At 36.8% G+C, this 21,227-nt stretch overlaps 13 protein-coding genes across 13 annotated transcripts; 6 read left to right on the forward strand and 7 right to left on the reverse strand.

Annotated features, from left to right (window-relative positions):
- Window positions 1–116: 116 nt before the first annotated feature.
- Window positions 117–1,925, reverse strand: FDP41_000791 (uncharacterized protein; the record flags this gene model as incomplete). The annotated part of the gene is made up of 1 exon (XM_044711706.1): window positions 117–1,925. The coding sequence occupies one exon, from the start codon at window positions 1,923–1,925 to the stop codon at window positions 117–119; it is 1,809 nt and encodes a 602-aa protein (XP_044569605.1).
- Window positions 1,926–2,222: 297 nt separating this feature from the next.
- FDP41_000792 (uncharacterized protein) lies at window positions 2,223–4,692 on the forward strand (the record flags this gene model as incomplete). Its single annotated transcript, XM_044711717.1, has 3 exons — window positions 2,223–3,105; window positions 3,257–3,619; window positions 3,740–4,692. The coding sequence occupies 3 exons, from the start codon at window positions 2,223–2,225 to the stop codon at window positions 4,690–4,692; spliced, it is 2,199 nt and encodes a 732-aa protein (XP_044569606.1).
- Window positions 4,693–5,288: 596 nt separating this feature from the next.
- On the forward strand, window positions 5,289–6,620 carry FDP41_000793 (uncharacterized protein; the record flags this gene model as incomplete). Its single annotated transcript, XM_044711728.1, has 1 exon — window positions 5,289–6,620. One exon carries the CDS (start codon window positions 5,289–5,291, stop codon window positions 6,618–6,620), a length of 1,332 nt encoding a protein of 443 aa, XP_044569607.1.
- Window positions 6,621–6,778: 158 nt separating this feature from the next.
- Window positions 6,779–7,308, reverse strand: FDP41_000794 (uncharacterized protein; the record flags this gene model as incomplete). The annotated part of the gene is made up of 2 exons (XM_044711739.1): window positions 6,779–7,038; window positions 7,179–7,308. 2 exons carry the CDS (start codon window positions 7,306–7,308, stop codon window positions 6,779–6,781), a joined length of 390 nt encoding a protein of 129 aa, XP_044569608.1.
- Window positions 7,309–7,545: 237 nt separating this feature from the next.
- FDP41_000795 (uncharacterized protein) lies at window positions 7,546–8,019 on the reverse strand (the record flags this gene model as incomplete). Its single annotated transcript, XM_044711750.1, has 1 exon — window positions 7,546–8,019. One exon carries the CDS (start codon window positions 8,017–8,019, stop codon window positions 7,546–7,548), a length of 474 nt encoding a protein of 157 aa, XP_044569609.1.
- Window positions 8,020–8,674: 655 nt separating this feature from the next.
- On the reverse strand, window positions 8,675–9,874 carry FDP41_000796 (uncharacterized protein; the record flags this gene model as incomplete). The annotated part of the gene is made up of 1 exon (XM_044711761.1): window positions 8,675–9,874. The coding sequence occupies one exon, from the start codon at window positions 9,872–9,874 to the stop codon at window positions 8,675–8,677; it is 1,200 nt and encodes a 399-aa protein (XP_044569610.1).
- A 652-nt stretch (window positions 9,875–10,526) lies between these two features.
- Window positions 10,527–11,207, forward strand: FDP41_000797 (uncharacterized protein; the record flags this gene model as incomplete). The annotated part of the gene is made up of 1 exon (XM_044711772.1): window positions 10,527–11,207. The coding sequence occupies one exon, from the start codon at window positions 10,527–10,529 to the stop codon at window positions 11,205–11,207; it is 681 nt and encodes a 226-aa protein (XP_044569611.1).
- Window positions 11,208–11,230: 23 nt separating this feature from the next.
- Window positions 11,231–11,770, forward strand: FDP41_000798 (uncharacterized protein; the record flags this gene model as incomplete). Its single annotated transcript, XM_044711783.1, has 1 exon — window positions 11,231–11,770. The coding sequence occupies one exon, from the start codon at window positions 11,231–11,233 to the stop codon at window positions 11,768–11,770; it is 540 nt and encodes a 179-aa protein (XP_044569612.1).
- Window positions 11,771–11,780: 10 nt separating this feature from the next.
- Window positions 11,781–12,737, reverse strand: FDP41_000799 (uncharacterized protein; the record flags this gene model as incomplete). Its single annotated transcript, XM_044711794.1, has 1 exon — window positions 11,781–12,737. One exon carries the CDS (start codon window positions 12,735–12,737, stop codon window positions 11,781–11,783), a length of 957 nt encoding a protein of 318 aa, XP_044569613.1.
- A 31-nt stretch (window positions 12,738–12,768) lies between these two features.
- Window positions 12,769–13,338, reverse strand: FDP41_000800 (uncharacterized protein; the record flags this gene model as incomplete). The annotated part of the gene is made up of 1 exon (XM_044711807.1): window positions 12,769–13,338. One exon carries the CDS (start codon window positions 13,336–13,338, stop codon window positions 12,769–12,771), a length of 570 nt encoding a protein of 189 aa, XP_044569614.1.
- Window positions 13,339–15,186: 1,848 nt separating this feature from the next.
- On the forward strand, window positions 15,187–17,274 carry FDP41_000801 (uncharacterized protein; the record flags this gene model as incomplete). Its single annotated transcript, XM_044711818.1, has 2 exons — window positions 15,187–15,308; window positions 15,786–17,274. 2 exons carry the CDS (start codon window positions 15,187–15,189, stop codon window positions 17,272–17,274), a joined length of 1,611 nt encoding a protein of 536 aa, XP_044569615.1.
- A 442-nt stretch (window positions 17,275–17,716) lies between these two features.
- FDP41_000802 (uncharacterized protein) lies at window positions 17,717–20,003 on the forward strand (the record flags this gene model as incomplete). Its single annotated transcript, XM_044711829.1, has 4 exons — window positions 17,717–17,888; window positions 18,085–19,118; window positions 19,208–19,310; window positions 19,411–20,003. The coding sequence occupies 4 exons, from the start codon at window positions 17,717–17,719 to the stop codon at window positions 20,001–20,003; spliced, it is 1,902 nt and encodes a 633-aa protein (XP_044569616.1).
- A 164-nt stretch (window positions 20,004–20,167) lies between these two features.
- Window positions 20,168–21,220, reverse strand: FDP41_000803 (uncharacterized protein; the record flags this gene model as incomplete). The annotated part of the gene is made up of 2 exons (XM_044711840.1): window positions 20,168–20,576; window positions 20,631–21,220. 2 exons carry the CDS (start codon window positions 21,218–21,220, stop codon window positions 20,168–20,170), a joined length of 999 nt encoding a protein of 332 aa, XP_044569617.1.
- Window positions 21,221–21,227: the final 7 nt, after the last annotated feature.

Raw genomic sequence — 21,227 nt, forward strand, 5'->3', positions numbered from 1 at the left:
CTTAATATTTGATAGCTCTAGATTTAAATAAAATTTCATAATTAAGTGAAGGTAATATTTCTGTTTGTGAATTTATTTTGTTTCATGTGTTTAATATCTATTCACACACTTGTTCATTATTTTCTCACTTCCAAGGTATCAATGTAAGCACAAGCTTCACTTCCATTCACCTCTTGTTTGGTGGAAAAATTCAACATATGATACAATTTGCATTCTTTTCCATACTTTCCATGTTTGGCATCTTCGATAATTCTCGAAAAATCTTTTTGTGAATGATTTTGAGAAAAGTGATAATATCCTTTCAACACTTGTTCAACATTCTTGTTGTGAATTTGTTGAAGTTGAGCTCGAAGGAATTTAAACATGGCAGTCGATCGATGAAATGGATTGGGTGATTTCATACATCGCAATGCATTGAAATCTCTATCATTGACAAAATAAATTCTTTTGGCTTCTGTTTTCGAAATGGTGGAGAGAGCACTTGATTTTTGACACTTTTCACAAACACAATGATCCACCAAATAATGATAGTAATCAGGATGAGTCGGTACTTGAATGGAACCTTTCGATTGAGCAAGAGTCATTGCATTATCAAGTTCAACATCCAATCTTAAATACTCTCCACATTGAATGCAACAGTTATCATACAATTTCCTGAAGAGAGTTTTGTAATCAAGAGTTGGAAAGTATTCTTCTTGAACAGAACGAGCACGAGGACACAAAAACTTCACACACAAACTTTCCCACAACGAATTCATGGATGAATAATAGAACATGGATCGAGAGATTTGTGAAAGTTGCAATAGTGAATCGAAAGGTAGATATTGCAAGATTTCATACCAAATTTCATCGGAGAGACCTAACAAGTAAGGAGATGGACCTGTCACTAGGGAAGTGCGATTCCACTCCACCTTCCCATTTGGATCGTTCATCTGATCGTGTTGTTCTTGTTGCTGTTGATCAAAAGACATTTCATCGAATGAGGAAGAAGAAGAGACTTGTAAGGTAAACGACGCATCTGGATGAGTCGCCTCTCCTCCCAAGGAAGAAGAAGTACTGGTGGCACGAGTCAAACCCTCTTTGGTGAGCTCAAAGTTCATCCTTGATTCTTCTTCTTCTTTGTCAAGAAAGAAACTTTGTTTTTCGTCTTTACTCTGGTCCACCTTGGAAATATCCTTCTTGAACAATTCTTTCTTTTTCTGAAGTCGTGTTTGAACTCTTGTTCCTGAATCATCAATGATAGACTTTGAGGAGCTCAAAGTTTTCGAACTCTTATTGGAATTGGATTTCCTTTGTTGTTGAGGTTCTCGAGAAACCTCTTCAATGCTCTCTTCATTCACAAGGAACGATTCATCATCATCCGCTTCCTCTTGCTCCTCCTCCTCCTCAACATGATTCATTCCATTGCCACGACGAGTATTGGAAACTCCTTTTTTCACTCTTGTCTTGTTCTTCTTTGTTTTCTCTTGTAGTTCCTTATTCTTCTTTCTTTTCTTGGCATTTGCATTTCGTCTCATGGCTTGCCATTTGATAATGAGTTTTGAGAGCATTTGTTGATCCTCCTTTTCAATTTCACCCTTTTCTTCATAATCAAACATGCATTGAAAGGGTCTATGAATCTGTGGAATGAAACAATCCAAATGAAGAAAACATGGAGGTGGTGAATGGGTTGAAGAGTTATAATTGGCAGCCCTTTCATTCATCAACACTCTCCATAAGGTTCGTTTTGGATGAAATGGAAAGAGTGTTTCAATTCCGACCACTGAATTCATTCCAATACACAATTCCTTGTGACCGAATGACTTGCCACACATGATGCACTCTGCCGCAACATGTGGTGCTTGTTGTTGTTGTTCATGAAGATCGGATGAGGAGGAAGAACTCGTTGTGGACGAGGAGGTTGATTTAAAGTATTCGACCCACATGAGTGTTGTTGCTTGTGAAGTTGATGAAATAAGAGTAGTAGAAGTGGATGGGAGAGATTTGGAAGTTTTTTTGTGATTCGAACGGGTGACACAAAGATAGATCAAGTGTACACTCATCAACCTAGTTGAAGTTCGAGTAAGTGCTCGAAGTGTTGTTTGTTCCACTTGTACAACTATTTCTTTAACCCTTAAACACATCATTCACTTAATCATCTCTCTGAGGGGTGGCATCAGAATGATGTTTTGATATTTATGGTGTTCACCATCTTTTAATATTGAAATATATAAATTATAAAAATGAGAAGATGGTTGTTCGTTTCATCTTCTTCGAAGGCAGTGGAAGCCTTTTCCTTACGCTACAACACTATAGTAGGTTGTCGGAAAAGGTTTCCATGCGGAGATGGATACTTTCATGTTCCCCATCATCATCATCATCATGGCTTACTTGTTCGGCATTCTGATTGGACCAATAAAAGGAATTGGCAATATTCTTTCCATAGGAATTGTGTAAGATTATTTCATCATCAAAATCGGGAAAGTAATAATCATCATCCTGATACAAGAGACTCAAAGATTTCATTCAATTCCGATGAAAAGCAAAAATCAAGAATATGGAGAAAATATAGATTATTTCGAATTACGATAGGAAATATTGGACTTTGGATTTTATGGATTGCAATTGGAAGTGGAATTTTTGTGATATTAGATTCGTTATATTATTCATACAGAAAGGAATTCGATGCTCTTAAACGAATCTATCAAACAAAATTTACTCTCAATCCTAATCATGAAAATTCTCCAATACTTTCCATGGACGCAAAAATTATGGAAATGTTTAAAGAAATATTTCAGAAACATTCAAATGGAAAAAATTACATGACCTTGGAAGAATTGAGAGGATTCTTTCAAAATGAGCAAAAACATTTTGATGAAAACAGCTTACTTGAAACCATGCATAATTTGAAAATCACGGAATCGCACATTAACTTGGATCAATTTGTCAGGATAATTTTTGCCAGTGCATTCAAAAGCGCTGAAGTATTTAGGGACGATCTTCCATTGTCCAACTATTTTGTTTCGTCCTCACATAATACGTACCTGGTTGGAAATCAGTTGACGAGTGAAAGTTCTGCCAAAGCCTATATTGATTGTTTGAAAGATAACTGTAGATGTATTGAGAGTAGGTTTTGTGTGAGACTACATTGCATAAGGCATGAAAATATCAATTTTACGAAATTTAATTTTTTAAAATATCATCCATATTCACTGCTGTCATTTTTCATATATGGCATAATTATTATTTAAACTGTTATTTAAATTGCTTGCAACAGTTGATTGTTGGGATGGAAAGAATGGAGAACCAATGGTACACCATGGATGGACCTTGACTTCAAAAATTCCACTCACAGAGGCTCTGGAAGCCATCAAAAAGTACGCTTTCAAGACCTCAGAATACCCATTAATAATTTCTCTGGAAATCCATTGCAATCTTGAACAGCAAAAGAAAATTGCTAAATATTTGAAGAACGCTTTTGGTGACGCCATTGTCGTTCCTGTCTCCCTTAGTGATGAGAACTTGCTTCCTACACTTGCAAGTTGTAAAGGCAAAGTTTTCCTTCAAGGAGAATGGGCAAATATTGAGAAAAAGCTTCGTCAAGTTGAAATTGATATTGTATCCGACATTTTCTTTGAGAGTAAGTGTGATTGTCATGACTTTTTATTGATGGCATTATTATGATTATAATTATTACGATTGATTAAAACATATCTCTACAAAATTAATCTTTCACCAAAACATTTGTGATATCACATAGAGAATATATTTCATAATGAATTTGATCCACCACCAGAATTTACCCTCTCCAAAAAGAAAGCTCATGACACTTCGAAACTGGAATCGAAAAAGAAAATTGCAGAAACTTTGGACGAGTCCATTAAAGTCCTCGATGAAGCATTTCCACAATTACATCCTGAAAGTGATACAATTGGAAAGTGGGCAAAGGAACTCTATGATTTGCTCTATTTCAAAGCAGTGAGAGATGTCAACCATGAATATCCCGAGGAAGCATCTCCTCTCCACAAAATCATTAATCTCAGCGAAGGTATGGGAATGACTCACATCTTCAAAAAGGGAAAAGACTTTGCTGCTCACAACGAAACCCTCATGTCACGAATTTATCCAAAAGCCACTCGATTTTTCTCCACAAACTTTAATCCACGAATTTATTGGGAATCTGGGTGTCAAATTGTGGCTTTAAATTATCAATTTTGTGATCAATTCTTGAGGATGAACAATGGATTTTTCTCAGCATTTACAAGTGGATATGTACCCAAGAACTTCCTTTCAGAAAATATTCAACAAAAATTATTTACCATTGAGATTTTAGACTTTGTATCCTCACACGACTTGCATGCCAACATCTCTCAAATGCCAATGGCGGTCATTGAACACTGTTCACTTGTAGGAGAACGAAAAATCAAAGCTCACAAAGTGGATGTTTTCAAAACTTCACACCCAACCCCAAAACAAACACTGCACATTTCCACACATCAGAAAAAGGGAGAAGTTATTTCATTTGGATTGTTTCAAAAGAAAAGCTCCTTGACGAGACCCATCTCGAGACTGTTCAGACTTGGAAATTATGAATGTCTTGCCTACGTTTCGTTCCCAGTACATCAATTACAACATGGATATCGTTTCATTCCTGTTCGAGATGGAGAAGTTTATTTTGGTGGCTTCTTGATTCGTGTGACTTCCCACAAGTGATTGTTTTTTAAAGTTGGCGCTTGGTCTCACTCCTGGCACTGTAGTGCAGCAGTTTGGAATATGAATACTTTCACGTGAATATTGTCTGAACCTTATTATAAAATCCATAAAAGATACTGACATTCTTCTGTCATGTGCATTCAAAACCTAAAAGAATCCAATCATGCAAAAAAAGAAATTTTTAACACAACATTTTTTAGCGCAGCAAAAAATAGAGAGGATCCAATTCCTTGAGAGCCTATCTCGTCGCGTTGTGGAGTGATTCTTCTGTTGGTTATTTCTCGTCATCATCATCATCACTGTGAGTGTTTTAAAACCAAGTGATTATTCATCTCTCTCGGACAAATCTCTGAATGAATTAGACGTTGTTGTTGTTGTTGTTTTTGTTCAAACGCGAGAGAGCACACACACTCCCTAACACACACTATTCCAATCATCATCTCTCAAAATAGAAGAAATTATAATACTTCCGAGCTCTCTATTATTCAACAATTGATTCTTGTAGTTGCAGTGTAGATTTCCATCATCATCAGCCCAACACCACATCATCCTATCATCATTCGTAAATTGGTATACGGAATCATAACGACTCTTATATGTACACCTCCGTAACTCCCTCCTCATCCTTCTCTTCCACATCATTATCAGCTCATCATCCAAAACAGGCTTCCTCTTCTTCTTCTGGTCTTGAAATTTGTTGTGTCGGTGGTTCGTGTTTTTCTCTCCTCATGCAAAATCAGCCTTCTCTTCATCATCATCATCCCCAACAACAACAACCACATGACTGTAACGATGAATGCGAGTCATCTTCTTCATCAACACGTACCTTCCCCAACTCGTGTTCTTCTTCCTTGAACGAGGCAAAGTGTACGGGTTGTGGTGGTCATTGTGGTATGAGTGGTTCTAGTTGTTGTTGTGGAAGGGATGATCATCATCAACCACACCTTTCAGAATCTTCCCTTTTCCATAATAACCACAAGTGTCAGAGTTGCCACACTTGCAATCCTGAGGAACAACACCATCCTCAAATCCAACCTCATCATCAAAACTCCTCCTTATTTATTGTGTCATCTTCCTCCTCAAAGTCTCCCATTCATCACTCCTGTTCCATCTCCTGCCAATGTTTAAATTGTAAAGGGTCATCACCATCGTCACCGTCCATCCATGCATCCATCTCAGCTTCAACTGTTGTTGTACAAGAGAGTCATCATTATCATCACGCTCAACATGGCCAATCTGAGGCAAATGGTGGTTCCGAAAGAAATGACCAACTCACTCCTAACCTTATTAATTTATTGACGTTGTCCAACAGTACCACATCAACAACAACAACCGTTGCCTCTTCATGCAGCTGTTCTGACAAGAAATGTGCTGATGCAACCATAACAACAACCACAGAAAAACCTTACATGACAGAAGTTTTGCCTCCCCGAGTAGTTCCAAATACTTCCTTAGATACAAACACTGCCAATTATTTCAAAATTGTTTTCGGAACAAGGCTTAAAAAAGCTGAAAGTAATGAATCCACTCATAGTGCTACCGCTGTTTCCAAATCAAAATGTGGAGGTTCATGCGGTTGCTCCTCCGATGCTAAAGGTATTGACGCTCAATCGGATCCCATTGAGTGTTCGTGCAACCCAGAACAACCATGTCCCATTCGAGATAGCATTTTGCTCAAACAAGAAAAGAGTGGATGTGGTGGAAATTGTGGTGGATGTAATTACTCTTTAGGGCAAAGCGCCAGAGCAGCAGCTGTAGTGTCAATAGCCTCAAATTTACCAAGTAGATCAGCGCAAGGAAAATGTGAAGGAAGTGTCAAAATTCAAAAACAATCTGTCATGCAAAGCAAGCTGAAGAAACATTTGACCAGAATACGAGCATCTACCAATACTGGTTCAGATTCCTCACTCCCTCCTCAATGTTTATAGTTCCGTACTTTTTTGAGGTTAAATGAGATGTAATAAACGTGGTTGACATTTGCAATTATTAATTTTTTTAATAAATAATAATCGATTAGTCAAATCGAGAATTTCCCTGCCTATTCAAGTATTCAAGATATTTGTTTATTCAAAATGTAAAAATTGAGTTAATTTTTGAAAAATTGGAAAGCAGAAACACCCATCAAGCCAACAATGCTCAAAAAGAAGATCAAGAATCCTGGTCCTCTCTTTTCAGGATAACCGAGTCCATAAACAACTCTTCCGACAGCATAGGTCAATCCCAAAGCACCACTCAATTTATCGTTTTGTGAAGTGAGAGCACAGAGCCATAAAGATGACAAAAACACAGGTAAGAATTCAAGACCATTCATTTGAATACGATAGAGCTTTTCAAACTCAGGATGTCCTGTTTGGGTGGCGATAGGATGATTAAAATTGGAATGAATAGTAGTACAGATCATCATCGATATTGATTTAAAAAGGAATATAATATTTTGAGTGTCATAATTGATAATCATTGAACATGATTCGAAATGGAATACCTACCAGTAGTAGCTGGAGCCTTAACGCCATACTTTTGTCGAGCACCTCCTACTTTGAATCCAGTGTACAAGTATTGAACCAAATTGATGAGAGTTGCTGAGACGACGAGTGGGTATTGTTGAATGAGAGTCATTTTGTTTTGAGTGCGCATCGTACTCGAGTGCGCAAAAGAACATCAACTTTTTCAAAGATAAGTTCGACATCTGATTCAGATATCATGGTGTTGGTGATGTATTTATTGTACATTATTCACATCAGAAAGGAGGGAAAAGACAATTGTGGTAGAAAAGAGAAAGGGAGAGAGACAATAATAACTTAGGAAATGAGCTCGGTTAGATGAGATCGTTGACAACTGACAGCAGCTGACCAACTAATTGGATGATACAATTAGCACACCTTTTGAAATGCTCTCCTTGTTCTGTTGTTCCATAGTTTTCAAAAGAGGCGATTGTTCAGATTCAACAACAACAGAAGTTGAACTTCTATTGTTTCCAGTATAAATCACATGATATGAATTTTCTCTGGCCTGGAGATCCTTGCAAACAACACGGAAGGGATCGCAAAACACGACGCAATGTCTTGGTAAGCAACTCTCAAAATCTACCAAGTCCATTCCCATCCTGGTTGCAATATCCATCAAAATAGGATCAGTTTGTACTCCATCCAAGAGAATACTTCGGAATGCTTGGCCTCTGAGCGGATTTGAAGGATACCAATGATTCTTAAAACGAGAAATCAAATCATTTTCAAGAGTAATCTTAAACTCTGCAACCGTTTTAGAATCAAACTTTTTCACCAGCCAACTTGCAAAAAACTCGGCTGTTCTTTGAATTTCTTCCAGCATGATGATGTTGTTTGTAACGGTTATCTGTACAACAAATTTTACAAGGATGTTGATGATCAATACGGAATATCGATGATGATGATGTTGTTAATAATGATACTATCACAGAGTACTATTCGCTGCTACGATTCGGTTATGTGCGGACACAATTCTTGAATCTTCAATTGAACTGGTGATGACGGTGGTGAGGAGGATGATGAAGATCAGTTTAAAAAATTTTGTATGTCGAAAAAAGGCTTCAACAAAAAAAAGCGGTTAGTGTTGTTTTTTTTTAAAAAAGAAGTTGCTAAAAATTCTCTCAAGAAATTCTATCCATCGAGTTAAAAATAGATCGCTGACATGTGGCAAAGGAACAAGACGCGTTAAGGTGACGCGAGTTGACAAGAGAGGTGTTCAGATGATGGGGCGATGTAAATGCCGAGTTCTTAATTCAAAATTGCTTTTCTGGTTCTTTTGAGATCTTGGTGATGACAAATCGATAATCATTCAATCAATTGTGTGTATACAATCAAAAGAGAGAGTTTTGTTTGTTACAAGTATGGACAATGTGGTTAGAATAATACATTCACCAACGGTTGCGTCTGCGTGTCAAGTGGTTCTGACTTTTGAATCACAGCCAGCAAACTCTTCTAGTGACTGATTCATTGCATTCAACTCACACAAATACCACTCGCTCACTCTTCTTGGCAAGAAAATTATTTTTCAATACTAATCCCAACTTTTCTCCTTGATAGGTCTGTTCCAGGTGTAAGGTGTAAAATCTTTCATCGTCGCTGTCAGTCAAACAACCACTGATTTTAATCTCATGTGCCTTTTCTTTTGGAAGAATTTCATCAATGCATTCCTTACTAATGTGAATGGTTCGAACTGGCAACAATAACCGTGTTGTGCTGGTAATGAAAACTTCTTTCCATTCGAGAATGTCTGAAATGTTTGGATTAATTTCCATGTATTCTAAACCCTCTTGAGGAAGTAAAGTGTCACAATCTTTTGTAAGGGAGTGATGCAACACGTCTTGCACTTTGGTTGGTATGATGGCAGCTCGAACGCTACCGAATAGTATTCCTTCCTTGGCTGTGAGGACACAATTGTGTTTGGAAATGGCAAAGAAATTGGAGCTGATGCCTTCTCTTACAATTCCATCGTTTTCACACATGAGAACTTCTTGACAAGCTTTGTGTTTTCTCTTGTTGAGGGGATCTCTTTCGATAACCCAATGACTATCTTTGGTGTTGGCAAGATGGACACGACTGCCTGGCATCATGTCCACGGAGATTGGTTGTGACAATTCTTCCATTTCTGTAATGTGTAAAAACAAATCAAATCCAACACATTCACAATTAGAGATGGATTCCATAGTTTCTTCAATAAATTCGACATGTCCATTTATGTCACCCTTTCTGTAGCAATTAATTAATATTGTAAGCTTTAACTCGTTGCTTGGAATGTCATTCTCATTGATATTCTCATTATTAGAAATTTTTTTTTGTGTCATTTCACAATATTTCTTAATTCCAACATTCAAAGCGTTTGAAACAAGTTGTTTAAATTTTTGGAAATCATAAAGTAACGCGAGAGGATAAAACCCCTGATCTTTTTCTTTTGCTAATTCAATATCTTTCAATGCACATTTCCTCGCATTGTGATTCGAGGATGTCATAAACAATACTTGACTCTGTGAGTACATTAGACGATGAATGTGAAAATTATATTCAAATACAGAATGTACCTGAAAAGTACGCATGGTGGTATATCCACCTCGTGGGTATTGTTTCAGAAAATCATGAGCATAAATGGACGGATCAAAATCGGAGCAATTGCATCCATTTCGGAAGAGAAGATTCAACGTGGTCATGATCTTTAAAGGATTGTAAATTCAAAAAAACAATGTTGTTATTGGATTGATCAAGAACAAACGTTTGTTGTTGATCACTTTTCGCTCGAGAGTGTGCTTGTCCTCTTTTTGAAAATTTTTTCGAGTTCCGTTTTCCATTTCGAAAAAAGCCTTCTTCTGTTGTTGTTGCAATCAAGTTGATCGAAACAACAAGTTCAAGTTTCATTCCTCTCTCACTCTCTCTCTGAGATTACAGTTGTTGTTATTGATTGAACTTTATGATGCTGAAAGAAGATTCATACTACTCGAGTCGGAATGACTCTTCTTTTCAAATCTATGCTTGTGGAAAAAACAGATTTTGTCAATTAGGCTTTGAATTGATCAAAGGAAAGGATGATGCGAAGAGCAACTCTTCGAATCAAGAAGTGACACAATTCACTCCGATACCGTTTTTTGAAATGAAAAAGAACCTTCTCCATAGATACAACCATGGCATCGTAACCTCTTCTCCTCCACATCTAATGTCATCATCAACAAACCACAACCATATAATTCATCTTCTCCATATGCCTTACAAATTCGTAAAATTGTTGGATCAAGTATTTCCACGTTTTTTCTGGGCACTCGTGGAGAGTTGGTCGCTTGTGGTTGCAATCAATTTGGACAACTCGGAATGGGAGAAGTTGCATTTGTGAAGGAAATTTCTCGAGTTCCATTGCCATTTGAAAGAAGTGTCATGTCAACAACAACAACAACAACCTCTCAACAGCATCAGCAACATCATCACCATGATCGAATTAAAAAGACTTCGTGTGGAACAAAACATTCTCTGATTTTGACAAGACCTCATGGAGTTGTTTATGCAAGTGGACAAAGTGATGAAGGTCAAATCAATCAAGCTGGAGAATGTATTAATACCTTTACAACAATATATAGAGGTGCTTGTTATGTGAAATCCATTGGAAAGAGAAGTTTTGTTATTGATCGAGAGAGTAGAGAGTTGATTTTATGTGGAGAAAATCATTTTTGTCAACTTGGACTTGGAGATTCCAAGAATCGAGTCTCTTGGACCATTCATCCTTTCTTTTCAAAATTGAAACATGAAGAGGGAGAGTTTGTGACAAAGGTCGACGGAGGAATTAGTCACACAGTGGTAATGACTTCAAAAAAGAGATTTTTTCATTTTGGAATGTGTTTTAAATTGGGTGAACTCTCGTCTCATCCTTGTTTGCTGACATTGAATCATGCAACTATTTCTCGAGTCAAATGTACTCATTATGCCACCTTTTATTGGACCACCTCTCAAAAAATGTATGCCAGTGGATTGAATGCCATCCATTGGAGGCCTTTGTGAAGGTCGATGAGGTACCCATAAATATGCATCCAAGTCCTTTGTCCATCATCAACTATGAACATGAAGACCATCACAAACAAGCATCTAGAATGGAAATGAAGCTCGTAAACTTTCTGTGGGATTTTAATTCACCATGCAACGGACAAGCAAGATGTCGTTTACCAGTTGGTGAGTGTGAGGAACAAACCTTTGATATGTATATGTGTCGTACAATGAAACCACATATGTACACAAGAATAGAACAATATTCTCCTTGGATCAATCGAACAGGAGACACTGAAATCAATCGTCACATAATATATGAATTTGAATATCCAAATTTTCCTTCCTTTGGAGATGGTGAATGGGCCAAAAATTATATGACCGTAAATCAAAAGAATGTTGGTGATAATCTTAGAAAAAGATTCCAAGTTGATTTAAGTGAAGATTTCGACAATATTCCTTACCGTTGCATTGTATCAAAGTTGGTGATCTCTTACGACACCAGATTGGAATTATATTATGCCTACTTGTGTCATTGGGTTCAAGTGAAGGATGGAAAATATTGGATTGAGAGCTTTTGAAAATTTTCGATTAAAATTTTCGTTTCTTTTGAGAAACTTGTGTACTCATTGTTCCACTAAAACTGGTCGCCTGATCGCTTTGTCGTGTATTCTTTGCTTGTTTTCGCTTGGTTGTCGTTTCCTCTGATTGTTTTTCTGTGTTTTGTGATTGTTGCTCTTGTTCTTGAAAGCTTGTAGAAATAGTTTGCTGCAAAGTAGCAAGATCCACATTCGACTCATCCAAATCGTAATACAAATCGTGTAATTCTTGAGGTGCTTCTTTGAGGTGAATTGAATTCCATGAATAAATTTGTTTGAGCCGTTTTTCATTCCAATACGTACTTCCATATTTCTCTCCTATGTCAATCGCAGTCAGGACTTTTCGCCATTGCCATAACAGCAATTGTTTTGTTACATGAATTTTGTGAAGACCACCACCGTTATTAATCACTCTATTAAACACGGCATGGTGAAACAAATGAGAACGTTCGAACCCTTGATTACTTAAAATAGATAAGGACAAATCATTGTCAAGCAATTCTGTCATCATAGATGGAAGATGTGTAAGAAAATGAAAATAATGAGCTTTGATACCTTTGCTCCATATTCGATAACAAGCACATAAAAACTCCATGATCATCTTGTCCAATTTAAAGATTCTGCCTGGTGTAAGTTTTTGTTTGGTATTGGGATCATCTTGTTTAGCCTCAACGATAATTATAATATTCCTTAATAATTTCAAAATATTCAAATATTTCTCCTTAGTGTGCTGTTCGATGTCATTCACTATCACTTCAACATTACTTAAAATTGTGTTGCATTGATCTCCAGACAGCATGCTCGATTTAGCAGTAACTCTTTCTGACGTTTGTGAAATACCATATTCAGTCACTCGTTGTTTCAACTCTCTCCAATTAAAATGCTCTAATCCTTTTAATTTTTGCAAATTCTGCAATATGGTATTATTGTATTGCCCACTTGAAGCCATATAAGCAATTGTATTTTCAACTAATCGCTGTTTAACATGAAGAGCACACATTAATTAAATCTTTAGGACTGAATGGCAAGGAACCTCCAAGGGTTGTTCGATTGCGTGCTCTAAATTCTTCAACAGTTTTTGCCATGCAGTATGGACAAATATCAAATTCAAATGTAAATCCAACGTTGTGCATGTCTGAAACATAGAACAAATGAACCTCAGATTTTTCAAAATATGTGTTTTGTGACACAGCTTTGATTTCGTCTGTCAATGTTCCAATGGTTTCCTTAATACTCTCTTTTGTTTCAGACATTTGAAATAATCCAATATAAAAGACAGAAGATACAGCTTGAGAAGGAAACACATCTCTTAAATTAAGAGGAACTAATGCAACGGCTACTTGTTTCACTTTGTTAATTTCACGTCCATCCACAGAAATTTTGAAAAATATTTTCTTTTTAAGTTTTCCTCCCAGAGATCGATATAACTTTAGAATATAATAAATAGCTTCATCTAAATCTATGATGTGACCAATGAATTCAGCACTTGGGCATCTTAATTTGAATATTTCTTCCACTCTCTCATTCAATTGTTTTTTTAAATTGCTCATTTCTTTCTTACAAGGCAACTCCTTCATTAAGGAAACTTCTTTTCGAAGGTTGTGATAAGTATTATCAGAAATTAAATTATTGTCTCTCCAATACTGAACTATTGTAGGATCTCTTTTTTCGATAAGATATTGTTTCAGTTGTTTGTACCGAGTATTTTCTTTCAAGTTTTTTTCTATAATATTAATTGTTTTTTGAATGCCTTCTTTTGTTTGCAAGAATGTTTCAAATCAGGCGTGAATATTGTGTCCAAGAGTCCCTAACATTTTCTCAAATACTGATACCATTTCTCTAGCTCGATCTTTGTTATTGCGAGTAAAAGTATCTTGTCCTAACTGCATACTTGAATATTTATGGTCATGTGCTTGGATATCATGACATCCACAATGTGAACATTCCCAAAATTTCATGTTGACGGTATTGGTATCTTTATTGCTTGATATAGGATGATGTGAACAAGCATGGTTTGTGAAAATATGATGCGAATGATGTTGATGTTCATTTGTAAGTTGTTGTGAATTATTAGTCAATCCATTCCCATGAGAGTGTAAATGAGTATTCAAGCAATGCCAAAGCCAATGTTGAGAGAGTTGTTGATGAAATAGCTCACTAGTATGCACAAACGGATCCATATGATTTAATTGCGGGCTGTGTGGGTGAGTGTTTTGAGACGGATTGAATTGTTGAGTCTGGTCCTGGCTTGGTGGAGATGGAAAATCTGAATTGGTGGTTGATGTTGCGTGTTCATTTCATTTTCAGAGATTAAATTCTGCAAGATGGTATCGATGGTGTTATCTTCACTTTGATCGGTTTGATTTTGTTCACTTATTGAGGAGAAATTTGTGAACTGAAATAAATCGTCACTAAATTCGTCATCGTTTTCTTCTGTTTCGTCATTGTCTACGTCATCAAAATAAAGAGCGGCTTCGTTGATTAAGTTGTTGTTGTTGTCTTCACAATTACTATAACATTGATCACAATCATTCCATATTTCACTATCGATCTCGTTATCAAAATCCATAACATCAACCAAGCTCGTTTCTTTTGAAAAAGTGGTGAATATGTGGCGTATTAGTTTTTCTTGATCTTTTTTGCCTGTAGATAATTTAAGAATTGTTTGCAATGAAGCTACCAAATTCGTGATGATGACTCCATTGCGGAAGGGAGATGGCAATCCGACAGCCTGTTGCTGCTGATGATTGAGTGTATCTTTGCCATCTTTAATGGTGAGAAGTAATCTTGATGTTTTTGCGTTTTTTCCAACAAAAAAAGAATAATTTCATCTGCTGCAAAGTATTGCTGTCCATTGTATTCATATGATTTCAAAGAGTGGAATGGAGGTAATTGGTGTTTAATCTCCAAAACTTCACACATTTTTTGATGAATAAAACATTTCAATCGACTCGGATGATGACATGGCGCAAAACTGAAATTGAAGACTCAAGTTCACACTACAGAAATTTTTTTTTTCGAGGGACATAAATCGTGTCCCTGAAGCCCGGAGTTCACTTTCGCTGGCCAGTCCCGCCATGATTCATTAACAGTACAATGTTGCCAAGTGCGTGTGTCAATTCTTTGAAAGAATCCAAGGATAGAATTGTCGCAAAAACAGTCCTACTTTCTGTTGACCTTGAAGATGGTCATTATTCCATTTCTTGTTCGAGCAATTCTATTCGAAAAATCTCGTCTATTTCCGTATTTCAGTAACATCATTGCAAATATCTTTAACTGCATCAAGACTTGATTTCAATTATGAACTCTTTGGCAGAATTGTTGTGCTCATCATGTTAGGAGATTCACTTTTTCAATTTGACAAGTGACAGTTTGGAGTCAAACCTTCAAACAAAAAAATGTTTTCCAACACACGAAACAGGACAGATTCCAACTCATCAGACAACTCCAACTATGACCCTGGTTCTCCATTAAGCGCTTCGAGTGCCGGACAAGCCTCTCTTCTCAAGCAAATGTATTCGTAAGTGTCCATTCAATGTCCTACGAATGAATTATTGATGATGAAACACTCTCTTGATGATTCATGGAATCATTTCTTGATGTTATTGTTTAATTAATTTTCGTTATTGGATGATCAATTTTATTGGTATATTGTGTGGTGATTGGCATTATCATGAAAATCAACAACAATAACTGACACATGTCATTTCATTAAAATTAACAACAATAACGATACCTAAACAATATGATTCATCATGGACTCTTTCCGATGATTGATGTACGACAATCATCACTTCCATGATCTGTGATACGTGCACACGATCAATGAATCGGATGGACATATTTCGATGACTCGACAACAAAATTTCAATTTATAACCACCATCACCATCACCTCCTCACGAACATCACAATTCCACACAATTCTACACCATCATCATTATTTTCACATCAAATTCATCAAAACATAAATGATCAACTCGTATTATTCTCAACAGACAACGTGATATTGCCTTCAAATCTGGAAAATTAATCAAACAAGGCAAAACTGTTAAAAATTGGAAGGAACGTTATTGTATGTTAAAAAGAGATGCTCTGTATTATCACGAATTGACTCCAAAAGGACAAGCTGGTAAAGTGAAAGGTAAAATTTCATTCAAAGAAATCAAAGGAAACACCAGCTGCATTCACAAAGTCACCATCACTGTGAAAAACAAACAAAAACAAGCAATTTCCATCGATTTACCAGAACGAGTTTATTTATTATATTGTGACTCTGAATTAGAATTAAACGACTGGTACAAATCCATCATTCAGGTCCTCACCATGAAAGATGAAAATCCATTGACCTTGTCCACAAAAGGTAACTCTTCCTCCACACCAAGCACTCCGACCAGTGGAATTTCACAAGATATTTTCTCACCTAAAAGTGGTAGTGGTGGCACTGGAACTCCCTATGGATCGTATGGATCTGCTGTGAGTAGTTTTGGAAGTTATTCGGGAGCAGGTACTCCACCTTTGGGAAGTAGTGCATTGTCTTCCCTTAAAAAAGCATCACCTTCCACATCGTCACCATTGGCTGGTGTTGGAAGTGTCGATTTGGGAGATTTCATTCGAACCAGTAGTAATTTATCAGAGACCTTAAGTGACGAGTCGGATTCTACGAGCTCTTTCCTTCGATCTCAAAATGATTTACTCTCAGAATTTGACGAATGGACACATCATGGAACGGGAAGAAATTCCGATGCCGATAGTGACAATCTGGAAGGAGGAGGTTCCAGTGGTCCTCTCCTCACCGAAGACGAAGAATACAATATTGCCATGAGTGCTGTTGAGATTTTCTTGAAAAAGGAAGAGGGTCGAACTCCACAAGAACAAGCTTACATTTTGGCACTGAATGAATACAGAAGGAAATTAGAGGAGCATGCCAAGAGAGTGAATGCTCGTCCAGATTATTCACTCGCTGTCGGCACTTGTATATTTTTAATTCCTGAAAAAGATCGAACTCCATCAGAGCAGGAATACATCAAAGATGTCATTTCAGCCTTCACTGATGAAACCAAAGATCATGACAAACATCGATTATTGCCTCTCAAGATTCAACTCGATATTGTGAAAGCAGCGAAAATCATTAAGGAAAAACCAGAGAAGGATCGAACCGAAGATGAAAAACAATACCTTATTCGAGTGGAAGAAATTGAAAGACAAATTGTCAAATTATGTATGAAACATGGTGTGAGAGTGAATCATTCATTGGGTACTCTACCCACGAGTCGACTCTTTTTCCAATCTGTGATGTCAAAGACGCCAGAGGCAACGTCCAATCTTTATCACATCAATACCACCACCAACACCACCAATATTCAACATCCCATTCATCACACACAAGAATCTGACACTCAACTCGAAGAAAAGCTTCTTCAGTGGCCATCCATTGAAGAATGGGATTTTCATAAGGTGTTCTCCACTCCCAACTTTTCCATTTGAATGAATTGAATATCGGATAGGGACAGACTTCCATTTCGATTCAAATAAAAAAATCCGTTATTGCCCTCTCTCTCTCTCGAACAGTTCCACCACCGATTCGTTTCATCTTCGGGTCGGGTGTACACTCAAATTTGAGAGAACATCGTCGTTGTTGATTACGAACAACAACAACAAACTTTTTGCGGATCCTGTCGTCTACAAAACTGAATTCACGGTGAATAGTTTTTTTTTGGTTGAGGCTGAAACTGTTGAAGAGTTTCTTGTTATCATCATCTTTGCAACAACTCTCTCGGAGGTCTCTCTTGAAGAATATATTTATAACCATTATAGAAAAAGAGATCATTTGAAGTTGTTCCATTATATAACTTGCAAATATTTGCTTGTACAGAATTTGAACATTACGATCGTACGAGTTATTAGTACATTGTAGACCTTTAAAATCATGCGCCAATCTTCAGGAACATCACCGGAAAGAGATTACAACTTTCAACAACAACTCACCCGCTTGGAATTATTCAAACAAAATCATGATATTGCATTCAACTTTTTAACGAAAGGAGTAGAATATGATGAAAAGAAAGAATACGAAAAGGCCAGAGACTACTACAGAGAGGGTAAGTTATTCTTAGAAAAAATCCAAAAACAGTATTAGGGACAATACAGTTCATGCTTTCATTATGGCCATCGTGCTGAATGTGGACATGTGTATTTCTATTGTCATGTCAACCACTTTTTGGAAATACACCTGATGAACACAAACTGCTATGAACGCTCACTCATGGTTGATATTGTTAATAATAATCACAACAGGAATTCAATGTATATTGCAAGCAGAAAGAGTTCCACTCTCACAACAAGAGCGATATCAAGCAAAAGCCATGTTAGACAAACTCCAAAAACACAAAACAAACTTTTACAATAGAATGAAAGAAATTGATCAAATTCTATTCGACATGCAACAACAAAAACAACAAGAGTTCAATAAGAATATTATGGGAAATAGCGGTGGAGGATTTTTCTCGAATATTATGAACCTCTTTTCCGCAAACGCTACCACAACAAGTTCCAACTCAACTACACAGCAAAAGACACAGGTCCTTTCAGAGGATACACGTCGATTAACTACGGTCGATGGCACACGTCAAGACCCAATTTATAACCACTACACGACAAATAGTCAAGTTTTGAGGAGTTTTCCAGGAGGAAATAATCGTCTTACCTCATCGGCAAATGGAAAAGAAACCAACTCAAACCCATTTGCTGGAATGTACAATAGTGTCAATATTTGTGATGGCTTAGCTCAACAACAGGCACAACCACCAGTTCATACTCGAAAAAGAAGTTCCTCTAATGAACAATTGCATGGCCATGTTGCTTCTTCCTCCTCTGGTGGTGGTGTGACTACTAGTAATGTAAAAAATCAAAATTTCATTAGCAACAACATGACTCAATCGGCCATGCCATCCTTTTCACAACATCAACAACAGACTAACAAATCTTCTCCACTGATGCCATATCAACCAGCTAACACGTCAACTGGTCACAATTTGGCATCAATTCGAAATAATTTATCGAACAATGATTCGAACAATATCAAAAAGAAAGCGTCAAAAATTGACCAAATACCAGAATTTAAAGGAGTAGATAGAAAATTGCTAGATCATATTTTGAATGATGTTATTGAATCAAAAACAACGAATTGGGACGACATTGCTGGCTTAAAAGATGCCAAGCAAACACTCATGGAAACAGTTGTATTGCCAAGTTTAAGGCCAGATCTATTTCATGGATTGAGAGCTCCCTGTAAAGGTATTTTACTGTTTGGTCCTCCTGGCACAGGAAAGGTATGTTGTATATTGCAATAGAACATGGTTATCATGACATGTTCTAAAATATTATGTAAAATGTGACATCTCATCAATGATGATGTTAGACCATGATTGCAAGAGCATGCGCTTCTCAGTGCAATGCAACATTCTTCTCCATTAGTGCATCCTCACTCGTTTCGAAATATCATGGAGAAGGTGAGAAATTAGGTAAGTTGTTAACATCATGTCCGCATCAAATCATACTCGAGTGTCAATATCAATTCATGCTTGGTTATTTTATTCATGACATTACTATGACACCTGATAGTGAAATGTCTTTTTGCTGCAGCTCGATATTTGCAACCTTCTGTGATATTTGTCGATGAAATTGACTCAATACTTTCAGCAAGAAGTTCTGAGGAGCATGAAGCCTCACGTAGAATGAAAACAGAGTTTATGGTTCAAATGGAAGGCGTTTCAAATACGACTGGAAAAGACGAACGAGTACTTGTAATGGGAGCTACAAACATCCCAGACAGCCTTGACGAGGCAATTTTGCGAAGATTTACCAAGCGAATTTATATTCCACTTCCAGATTTTGAAGCTCGATTTGCTCTTATCAAACATTTGTCATCTGGACAAAATATGCTATTGAGCGATCATGACATTCGAAAAATTTGTGAGGCAACAGAAGGATTTTCTGGATCCGATTTAACGGCACTCTGTAAAGAAACAGCCATGATTCCAATTAGAGAAATTAGCGTTGAGAAACTCATGTCCATAGATGCTGGCAAGATTCGATCAGTAGTGCTGAATGATTTTATGACATCGCTGTCTCACGTGAGACCCTCCACGTCACACGAAACAATAACAAAGCTGGAAAAGTGGAATGCTCAATTTGGTACCTCAGTCAATATATAACAGATATCCAAAGTGATTTATGTTGGAATCTTTTCATTTGTAAAACATTTTTCCCACTTGGGGTCAATCAAAGTTTGAATGAAATATTTTGTTCTATAATGATGAATATGGAGAGGATGAAGTGCCTTATTAAGTTTTGAAAGTTCTATTGTTGAATGATTGATTTACCGATCATTGTAAAACACGTATGGTTTTGGTGTCTCTCCATGTTCTCGCTTTTGTTTTTCAATGGCTTCCAATTTTGCTTGCCTTTCTAGCTCCGCATAATAATCAATTCCTACTGAGAATAATTTTGCTTCTCCAAGTTGTGACTTGTCAAACCGATCTCTCAGTTTTTTTAGATTTGCAGTACCGGTTGATTGTTGTTCCTTCTTTTTTTCCATAAGCAACAATCTCTCCTCTGCTTCCTGGTCTGAGATTTCAAATTTTTGATGTTCCAAAGCCTTCTTCATTAAATGTGAATTCTGTGAATAATATTTTTCAATTAGTGCGTCTTGTTCTTTAATTTTAGCATAATACGCATAGATGATGGAGACAGTCAAAATGATTGTTAGGGATCTTGAAAAATATCTCCTAATTTGATGATTGAGTAATAAGTGAGCTAGTTGTGGAGATGACAAAACCTACCATGCTTTGTATTCGTATATATGATTACTTTCAATGTGCAATATTCTCTGTGCTTTAACAAAGCCGTCAACTGTTGAAATGTCATACAATTGATTCATCTTTCTTGGGTAGCTCCACAAAGTGGGAAAGTGGTCTTTCCAGTTTACTTCCATATCTAACAGAATGGCTTCTTTTTCCTCCTCCGATAAATGTCGAAGAGACTTTCTATTATTAAATACAAAGGGATTTATAGGGTTCTCCTGTTGAGTGGATAAGGTGGCCGTTTTTTCATCATCAGCTATGATAGTATTAATATTCTGATTTTGTGATTGAGAATTTTCCGCAATATTTTTCATTGTGGAATTTGTCTGATAATCATTTGTATTTAAATTAATATTTTCCGTTGTGATAGCCCTTGATGATGAAGAATTACTACTCTGCCAAGTACTGCTAAAGAAATGATGATAATTTTGACGACAAGAACCTTCATTGAAAATGAATTCATTGCGCCCTCTATTTCCATTCCGATCCGATTTCATAAAATACATGCCCCAATAGGATTCCAAACATTCACTCATTGTCCTCCGACACAAGAGTTTTCGCTTCAGCATTTTTTGT

Source organism: Naegleria fowleri, assembly GCF_008403515.1.
Source record: "Naegleria fowleri strain ATCC 30894 chromosome Unknown tig2, whole genome shotgun sequence".
NCBI classification, from domain to species: Eukaryota; Heterolobosea; class Eutetramitea; order Acrasida; family Naegleriidae; genus Naegleria; species Naegleria fowleri.